The sequence below is a fragment of the Buceros rhinoceros genome, unplaced genomic scaffold (assembly GCF_000710305.1).
Source record: "Buceros rhinoceros silvestris isolate BGI_N320 unplaced genomic scaffold, ASM71030v1 scaffold4778, whole genome shotgun sequence".
Classification (NCBI taxonomy): domain Eukaryota; kingdom Metazoa; phylum Chordata; class Aves; order Bucerotiformes; family Bucerotidae; genus Buceros; species Buceros rhinoceros.
The window spans coordinates 16,780-27,250 of record NW_010425007.1 but is presented as its reverse complement, the minus strand read 5'-3'; the positions used below and the strand labels follow the sequence as shown (position 1 = coordinate 27,250).

The 10,471-nt window shown below is 40.1% G+C and overlaps 1 protein-coding gene across 1 annotated transcript in view; it reads left to right on the top strand.

Moving 5' to 3' along the window:
* COLEC12 (collectin sub-family member 12) overlaps positions 1 to 10,471 on the top strand; it is a gene marked incomplete at its 3' end in the record, with an annotated part of 20,351 nt that overhangs the window by 6,407 nt on the left and 3,473 nt on the right. Inside the window, exons 4-6 of the mRNA XM_010140978.1 lie at positions 4,672 to 4,770; positions 7,657 to 8,703; positions 10,041 to 10,470. Coding sequence (XP_010139280.1) covers positions 4,672 to 4,770; positions 7,657 to 8,703; positions 10,041 to 10,470 — 1,576 coding nt within the window. The remainder of the gene's footprint in view (positions 1 to 4,671; positions 4,771 to 7,656; positions 8,704 to 10,040; position 10,471) is intronic.

The window sequence follows — 10,471 nt, the reverse complement described above, 5'->3', positions numbered from 1 at the left end:
GGGAAAGAGGCGTACAGTGGAGAAAAGTACTGTTTAGTCCAAGGTATTGCTCTGTAACACCAAGCAGCAAATGGTCATATGTCAGGCATTAATTTCACCCTTTGTACCTGCAGCTTAAGAGTTTCATCTCCTCAGCGCCTAAGCAATTTGCAGGGAAAACTTGTTAGACAAAACCCCAGCTGACGGTACATATTCAAAGGAATTTTAGCAATATTTTTGATCTTTGGGAAGGAATTAGGCACTAAAGGAAGAAAAAACCCCTAAAAATAAAATTTTATAGACCTCTTGAACTCTTCTCTCTGCATCATAGTTTGGCTGGGGTTTTTTTATTACACTGAAAGAAGGAATTCTGCTAGCATTAGGGATTCTTCAGGTCTCTTAGCTGAGTTTCCATTAAATTTGCCTCCCACACTTAGATTTATAAAACCCAAAAGCACTTCTAAAACTTTAATTTCCTATGTGATATTTAGATATCCTTTGTGATTTAAAACTTTAAAACTACTAATCAGTGGCAGGCAAAAAATAACTCAATGGGAGGTAAAGTCAACATAGAAAAAACTTCCAAACTGGTGGTAAAAATAGTAGGTTGGAGAAACCTGAAAACAAAACATGAATTAAACATCAAGGTCATGAAAGAGTAACAAGCTGAGTTTACTATTGGTATGCTTTGAGAAGTTATATTACACTATTGTTAAAAACATTAATAAAGCAATTGTTATTTTTTACACATACTTTCTTAAATTACATGCAAAATACAAAGTCACATTTTTTTTTGGCACCAGCCAGTGTCAAATTAGCATATTGAAGGTGGATGATCTTCCTGTGACTCACTCCAGTGAGCGAAGCTAGCATGCTCTCAGCTTGAATTTCTAGTAGTTCTCATTCTCTGGTCAGCCCTTGGTTTTAAGTTTCTTGACTAATTCCCACCATGACTTTCATCTATTTCTTTTAGCTGTCTATCAGGCAGAGTTTGCACACCATTACCTAGAGCATATCTCACTTTCTGGTGAGACGACACATTTTGTCCCTGCTTCTGAAATACTGGCTCAGATGCAGACAGTCCCCACAGTTCCAGTAAGCAACTACTTGAAATTTTGGCTTCTTTTGGACGTTCTACCACATTTTCCACAGTGACCTTGTCAGAAAGTGAGATGACAATGTAGAGACATCTGACCAAGATGAGAAACAAGATGAAGCTATTCAAAAGCAAGCTTAAGGCATAGACATACCGCATTTTTGAGAGACCTTTTTCTGGGGAAGCTGGGAAGCGGCTGTTCAAGCCAGGGCACTCTCCAGAGTTGACTTCCACTCCTGAGTGTGCCATATGCTCATCTACCATCAGGAGATGGTGATGGGAGCTACTGCCAGGGAAGGAGAGGCATTCCCAGTAATAGGAAGTACATCCATCCATCTGACCCCTTCTGACATCCACAAAACCTACTATTTGGCTCTCTACTTGTTCTCCCCAGAGTTCATCCTTTCTACTTGCAGGGCAGCAGCAAGTAAGTAAATAAGCTACAACTTGCTTGGGGAAGGAGTTTGGGCAGGAGATCAAGTCCCCCAGGCTAAGATCCTGACCCTCTATAAAGTAAATATATGCATGTGTTTGTCTATGGGATGACAAAACTCAGCTTTGCCTGAATCACTGGGAATCCTTGAGCTAAACCTACAGTTCATGTTTGGAGAGACCTCTACTGTTTCTGCTGCTGGAGCTGGGTGGTTTGAACTTGGCAGTGGCCTCCCTCCTCTATATTTAACACAACAGGACTGACTTGCCCTCTGAGGGAAAACACAATTGCCTGCTAAAACTAATTCTGCACTTTGCATCAGTTAATCTGACACCAGTTTAGTGTCAAATAGGCAAAAATCAGTATCTTTTGTATTTGAAAGTGTCCTTCTATTTCCAGCCTCTCTAATCCAGCATCTTCCAACTAAGTGTCGTGTCAGCCCTCCTGACCCAGGGCTGCTATCTGGCATCCAGTTACACACTGGAATTAAAACCTATTACTTTCTGTAGGAGTTAAGCTGCTGGGGACTGAAAGAATTTTTAACAGTGTTCATCAGTGATCTTTCAGACACAGTCCAGGCACGGTCTTCCACACATACCATGGCCAATTGTCAGTAATACCAGTGAGGCTTCTGATTAAAGTCCTACTTCAACAAATTTTTAGTGTGTCAAAGAATGTCCATAGCAACAGACCAGCTTTGGTCTTTTTAGTGTGGGCTGGGTTGTGGTTTTTTTACTTTCAGCAATGAAAATACCAATCCAATCAATCCAATCTCATCTAACTGCCAGTACAGGCTCCTACATATTGATAGGATTTCTACTATTTTTATTTGCTTTGTACTCTTCAGGGGAATATTTTAAAGACATTTCTAGTGTTAGATTTCATTCAACCATGAAAACATTCTTGTTGTTATAGGACAGTATAGAATCTCAATTTTACAAACTTCAGATCTGAATTACAAACTGACATTCATTTGAACAGCAAAAGAAGAAACTACAAATTCCTTTCATCATTGATAATCAACTCCAAGCGTATTGCATAATGAAGAAAACAGGTGAATACTACACTAAATCTGAATTAGCAAGACCCATAGGTGATGTGACATTGCTGGTCAAGGCACAGGTCCATCAGAAACACTTGCAGTAGGCCTGCTTTTAAATCCACATGCTTTTGTGAGGTCCTCTCTAAGTGTCCAGAGTAAGCCATGTCCTTCACAGCGACTATCCATAAACAAGCAGACTGAACAAGGAGATGCCTAGAGCTAGCCAGAAGGAAAAGCCAAGTATGGTACCCATGCTGACTGCACAGGAAGAATAGGTGTATATATGCATCAGTGGTCAGAAGTAACTGAAGGGCCTTTGCTGATCTGGGCTCCAGCCTGGAAGTCAGTCAGGCGGGACAAACAGAGAATCAACTCCGGCTTACCTTATGAAAATTGGCATACAGCATTTTGACAAAGTAACTTTAATGGGTAGAAGAACTGTTGAAAAATTAGTGCTATATTGGGGGTGGGGAGGGGAGGAATGCTTTCTAAAGCAGAAAGTATTGAGCAATGTTCCCCCTGAAAAAACAAAGCCATTGTTGTTGCCTGGATCAGGTTAGCAAGCAATCTGCCATCATCTCAAATACAGAAAGCCACACTCTGACACTGTGTTTGCACACACAGTAGAGTCTCGTTTACTAGCTTGTTAGCTGTATAGAAAGTATCAGACAGGTAATTCATCAAATGATGTGTGGTCTCTCTGAAAACCTTGAGGAGTTTTCTGTTGACCTCAGTGCAGTTGCACCAGAGATCATCTTGGTCGACTTTCTCTCCTGTTGGTTTTGGGGAAGCAATAAAAGCCTGCTTTGTAACTGAAGTATGCAGAGTCAGAAAAACAAGGACAAAAGTTAATAAAGAAGGAGCACTTGGTGGACTACACCTTAAAGGTCTGGGATTCTTGTGGTTGCTCATGAGCAGCAAAAAACCCCCTAAATTTCCACATCAAATAAAAAAAAAAAAATCTTTACATAGCAACGACTTCTATGAAGCTATTTCTTAGCTGCAGATTATTTTACAGGCAGTGGTACCCCCTACACCACGCAAGTTTACATAATTGGCTTCACTGTCACAAGACATGAGGGGCACCTTATTTCCTCTATTTGAAAGAGGGACCTGGCACAGTAACTCATGTAGTCTTTCCCAGGGTTTCTGATCCATTCTGCTCCCAGTGTAAGCAAAACAGCTAGATAATCTCACCATGAGAAGAAATATCTGCCCCAGTTGTAGCTTGAATGCAAAAGCCTACTAGACGAGGTTTACAAGGTTTGGTGAGGAAGCTGAAGGCTGCTTCTAACCTTGCAAGCATTTCACATTTTTGCCACTGGAAGCCACCCTCAGCTCTTTATTTGTTGCTCTGAATTTTCCATTTCTATGTGAATTCCCTCAAATAATCAGATTATCTCAGTAACAAAATTACTCAGACATTACAAAATAAAGACCATATCAGCCATAAATCTGCACTTGCTGAATGACCATCCGTTCAATCTTCCTGAGGCAGAATGGTTTCAGGACTGTTTTGAGTAATCCGTACCATTATCAAGATGTTTAAAAGTTGACCCCCAAAACATTTAGCAATTGCGTCTTCAAACTGCTATCTCAGTCCAAAGTTTGCTATCCAGGTGACAATTTTTAGTGATTAAAAGGCACAGGGGGAAAAAAATTCTTTTTAGGTAGAAATAGCTCATAGCAAAATAAAAGGAAGTCTCCTCTTATGTGTCTGAGCCTTTAGCAAGCAATCTGCCTTTGTCACACAGCATTGAGCTTGGAGCATGGAATACTGTTAAAACAAAAGGACTTGGAGCATGAGGAAAAAACACAAAGAGGGATTTCCTCATTCAGGAGAGAGGTTGCTTATGAGCAAAGAAATGTTTGGGGAAGATTGGCAGACTGAAGAACTGGAAGAATGCTGAGTCCCACCAGCAGATAGGAGCTCATCCTTCCAACATTTCACAGAGCACCAAAGGAGTGTAGAGGCAAGCAAGGCAATTTTAACATGGTTTCTTTATGTGTTTGATGGTAGTGGGGTTTTTTGTTTGTTTGTTTGCTTGCTTTATTTTTCACTAGACTTTTTTAATAGTTTCACTCTTCTTTTTTCCATAAAAACTGTTCTCTTTCCCCTAGTTGTAGAAAAAATGGACAGTGTGACAGGCGGCATGGAAACATCCCACAGAAGATACACAGAAAAGCTCACAGAGGTGGAGAGCGATCTGAAGAAATTAGGTAATCTACACACAAGCAAAGCTCCTTTGTATTATGGCTTTGGGTTGTTCTCCTGGCAGATAGCAGCAAGAAATTTGTCTGAAAAATCTCTGACTATGACAAGATACAGCATTTCTATTCCAATTTCTCAAGTACTTGGGAAAGATCTTAAAAATAGTTAAGATCAGCTCTACTTAGGACAGCATTTTAGATATACTTCAATATTCACGGTTCCTATTGAAGTCACTCTGAAGTCATTTATACTCAAATAAACAGACACTTAAAGGTTGTCCTCAGGAGATAGTCTTTTCTGAGGTAGAGATGTAAAACATAGCAGAAGCTGTTCCACGGCATGAAAGATTCTATGTAAAATGAAAATCTGTCACTCAGTCTCCTCGATGCTGTTTTAGCAATTAAGATTCAAAACTGGAGGCCATTTTAAAGGGTGCACAAATAATCAGCCGTTCAAAATTCTTATCTCTGAGTCAGATTGATTACTTCTATAAAATACTTCTTAATAATCTCAGGAAATATAAGACACAAGGTTGGGAGTTTCGGTCTCCCAAGTGTTATAACACGTCTCAATTAGCAGGAAGGTGGAAAAAGGTCATGGGTAAGGATGCTACTCACTAAGTGTACATTTCTACCTTCCTTCCTTGTATGAAAAGGAAGCAGAGATGTTTATTATCAATTTATACATAGACTTACAGTTTATCTAATTAGTTTTTATATAAATATTAATATACACATACACACATGTGCTTCATGAAATAAATTTTGCTTGGCTTCATAAACCATATATTGAGGTGTGTATTTCTAAGGCAAATTACTCGCTTGCAGCTTGATCATAAATTTTTACAACTTTTTCGCCTCATAAGATAGATAGCTTATTTCTGAAGTATTTGCACACTGCGTTTAGTTCAAAGACATAGGGTAATTCAGTGGCATGTACTTTCACTGATACATATATGGAAGTAAATGTTACACCTTAAAGCACATCAATCTTTTGGTTATATTTTGGTTATTATATTCTGATGATTAAATTTTCATAACTTGGAGCACCTTTGAGCCATTCATGCCCATGTATATTTACATGCTGCTGGATGGTTAGCTCAGTACCATCAGTTCCCATGTAAGTGGACTTGCTATGGAAGAAGTTAAAAAAATTACAAGGCAATGTGTGGGAGGCATAAAGGTAAGAGAACTTCTGTAAGGCCAGAAAAATAACATTGTGTTATCCATGACAGGCCTGCAGGGATTAGCTGTATGTGGCAGTTAATGCTGTGTGAGGAACACAGTATGATTTGAGCGATAACTGAGAGGTAAATGTAGAGACAGAGCTGAGAAGATCCTGGAGTAAGACAAGTGGCAGGCAGAAGAGCTGTGCTTGGGAAGGTGTCCACCCACAAAAGACACCTTAAACTCTTCATTCTGAAGTCTCACAAGACACCATTTGATATTCTCCATTACGATTCATTCAAACGCACCAGAAGAAAGCTCCATACACAGATGTTTCACTGTAGTTTATGAAAAACACCCCTCTCTCTCTTGGAGTCATCTGAAATTATGGACTTCAGACTATGTAATTAATAAATATAGCTACACTTAGATGGGGACAAAAATACATGTAGGAGAGGGAATTGAAGTCACGAAAGAGCATCTTTCCTCAAAGTGAGTGTTGACTGCTTATTTCCTCAGTTTCTACGTCCTGGCTTGAAAGCTTAATCATACTCAGACAAGCTTCTGCAAGTATTCTGTACGGCAGTGTAAGCAAGAGCAGAAATGTCCCACAAAGATTAAAGGTTTTCCCTTCCTCAGACACAGAACTTGAGGAAACAATAACAGCAAAATAAATGTAATTAAAAGCAATAATAATACCTTAGAGAGAACAACAGAAATACATCATATCCTGTCATATTTGGAGTAGTCTGCTGGCAAAGCTTCTGTCTTTCTTTAACCCAGATCAATTTAAAATAGATATTAGAACTTTTTAAAAACTAAACAAAATATTTTAGAAAAATGGAGCTATTTAGACTAAATCACAATGAAGATATTCCACATGCCAGGAAAAGGAGGAATAAAATATGAAAAGCTAAAATTTACTTCTGAGCTTTCAGCAAAATCCAGTTGTGACATCAAAACACACTCTTACTGATACCTTTTTAATATTTTGAATTCTGTTTTGTAGCCATTTGTGCTATATTCTTTTACGGCGGGTCCGCCAGCTGGGAGCCGGGACAAATCACGCATACGCCAATATGGTGTGTAGTGAGACCCGTTTATTGTTTACAATACATCCCAATTTATAGACTCTTGTTCACCCGACTAGCTACATGGTGATTGGATAGTGTCTCTGTTACACAGACAGCACACAGCTCTTAAAGCACCATAATTGGATAAAAGGGGTTAGTCCCCACGTGGTTAGCGTTTTGGTTAGAGTTAACAAAACAAGGCTAGTAGAGATAAAATTTCCCACACGATAATACTGCAGCTGGGTTTGGCTGCTGCATTCCCAGAGAAGGTTTCATCTGTTTCTCATAGTTCTAATTTCTGCTAGAAAGTTACACCAACACTGTTTAGCATTCAGTTTTCATTCAGAATATAGCACTACTTGACTGCATGTATTCATCAGTTTCTAATGGCAGTTTTTCCTTTATATAACAATAGAATCACTATTTTTTTTTCTCCTCAGCAAGACACAAGTTCTTCATTAATTCTTCTTTGATTTTTTTCTCCATCCAGTGATAGAACTTCATTTAGTGATTTCTCTTTTCTGGAAAAGATAGCATAGAAGTTTTTTTGACAGACCATTTTGACAACCTGGCTGTACTTATATACACTGTGCTTTTTAAACTGTTTTTTAAAAAACTCATCCTAAAGCCTTTCAATTTTTTTCCTGTACAACAGATGACCAAGCTGGACAAAAAGCCATGAATACTAACACTGAACTGTCTAGCTTCAGATCTGATATTCTGGCTCTTCGTCAGCAGCTTCATGACATTGCAGAGAAAACTACCAGAAACAAAGATACACTGGAGAAGCTGCAAGAGTCTGGAAATGTATTAGATGATAGGCAGATCCAAATGAGAAGTGTCTTAGATACTAACTCTTTCATGATCATCAGTGTCAATAAGACTCTTCAGGCATATACTGGCTATATCAACAATCTTCAGCAAGACACAAGTAATATCCAAACAAACTTGCAAAAACAAGTACATTCTCATAATGTGGTCATCATGAACCTGAACAACTTAAACCTGACACAAATACAGCAAAGAAATCTTATCAGTGTTCTGCAGAAGTCAATGGAAGATACAGGCTTGGCTATTCTAAGAATCAAGAATGACTTTCAAAATCTGCAGCAGGTTGTCCTTCAAGCCCAAAAGGACACTGACTGGCTTAAGGAGAAAGTACAAAATTTACAGATTTTGGCCACCAACAACTCAGCATTGGCAAAAGCTAACAATGACACACTTGAAGACATGAACAATCAGCTCAGCTCCTTTGGTGGGCAAATGGAGAACCTCACAACAATTGCCCAAGCCAACGAACAAAATCTAAAGGATCTCCAGGAACAGCATAAAGAATATGAAAACAGAACTTCTGCCAAATTCAGCCAGCTAGAAGAGAGGTTCCAGGCTTTCGAAACTGATATAGTCAATATCATTAGCAACATGAGCTACACTGCTCATCATCTAAGGACACTGACTAGCAATCTCAATGAGGTCAGGACAGCTTGTACAGACACCTTAAGTAAACATTCAGATGAGCTGATTTTTATAAACACCACACTAACCAATATTCGCTTAGACTCTGCATCTCTCAAGCTGCAACAGGATTTGATGAGGTCAAGGTTAGATGTTGAAGTTGCCAATTTGTCTGTAATCATGGAAGAAATGAAGCTGGTAGATTCCAAACATGGCCAGCTCATCAAGAACTTCACTGTCCTACAAGGTGTGTGGGTCCTCTAATGATGCCTATAATGGTCTACGTTGAATTCCTGCTTGCATTACTTCTTTAGTTCTGTGGAATTTAGTGCATGCTGGTACAGAGTCATGAGGTTTTCTATTATCTAATCCTAAACTTTGGAAATGTAAATGTCACTTAAATTTTCCTTACTAATTTTCCTATGTCTTTACATAGCTAGAATGGGGATGTTATGAAAGAAGGTTCTGACTTGGCGAAATTTTATTCTGACTGACTGGGTCTGCTTTTGATTTAGTTTCTAAAATAGGCTAGTGAAGGAGTGGAACCTCAAGAAACCAATCCCTGCTAAGGAGGAAATGGCTAAAAAATATATGTTGGACTATTCCCAGAAAGGTCCACCCTTACTGAAAAACAAGTTACTATTTCACTTTGATCCAGTTGTTAGTCTGCCAGAAGTCATCCTACTTTGCATAGGTTTTAATCCTGGGATATTTTCTTTTCTCCAGAAATAAATAGCATCAAGTTTAGGTTTCTCCCAGCCAAGTATTATCTCAAATGAAAAGAACACTCCTATTTCCAGCCTGATGTGAACCAGTCAGGGATGAATTAGAGCCAAGATTACATGTCAGTAAGCTTAAGTTTTCTCATTTCAACCAGGCCCAAATGACTCCACTTTGGGAACTGATCTCTGGAGGACTTTAAATTATCTAGATTGGGAGAGGGGTTAGTATTGGCAAGGCATTGCTCATCAATGATCAGAATCCAAAATTATGTTTATTGCTGTCAAAATATTGGCATTTCCTATTATGACTATTGTTCTCTTTCCTATTACAGCCAGCCAGTTCGCAGCTGTGGGTCTTTCCCACAGTTGGCCTGTTGCTCACTGTCCATTGTTTTGCCTCTTTTGACAACCCTCTTATTGACAGAGCAGCAAATAGGGCCATTGCAGAAGAAAGACTCCTGTAATTTAAGAGCAGAGAGATAGGACTAGAAGGAAAAGGAAGCATAGCAGAGTGAGGAGCATTAACATGCAGGATCACATGCATTAACAGCACAGAGTGTGTCTCGCAGGGACTGGCGCCTGCCTGGGCATGGTGACACTGTCCAGTTCATGGGTCAAGGTGCATCAGATTATTTTCTTCTGTATCCTGTATTTCATGGAGGCTGAGAAAAGAGCGGTAGTATATAGCACTGAGAAGCAGACTTACTTTTACAAGCACTGCTCGAAGTAGTTGTTAGTGCAGTTTTCACAGCGCTGAATATCCAATGTTGCTGATCTGAGGTATATTAAACAAAGACCCCATGTGTGCTTTTTCTTTTGTTTTCTGTCCTTATCTTCACTTTGCATGCTTACATTGTTTCAGGCCCTCCTGGCCCAAGAGGACCAAAAGGTGACAGAGGCCCTCAAGGTCCTCTTGGCCCTGCTGGCCTAAAAGGACAAAAAGGAGAGAAAGGAGAGCCTGGACCACCAGGTCCTGCAGGTGAGAAGGGTCCACCTGGGCCAACTGGGCCACCAGGAGAAAAAGGAGGGAAAGGTTCAAGAGGATCGCCTGGCTCCAAAGGTCAGAGGGGTTCCCCTGGCAAGACAGGTCTGCCTGGACCAAGTGGAGACCCAGGGCCACCAGGTCCACAAGGCAAAGATGGTCCACCTGGGCCACAAGGCCCACCAGGATTTCAAGGCCTGCAAGGAACTGTGGGAGAACCAGGGGTACCAGGACCTCGAGGACTACCTGGGCTACCTGGAGTCCCTGGGCTGCCTGGTCCAAAGGGCCCACCTGGCCCACCAGGGCCACCA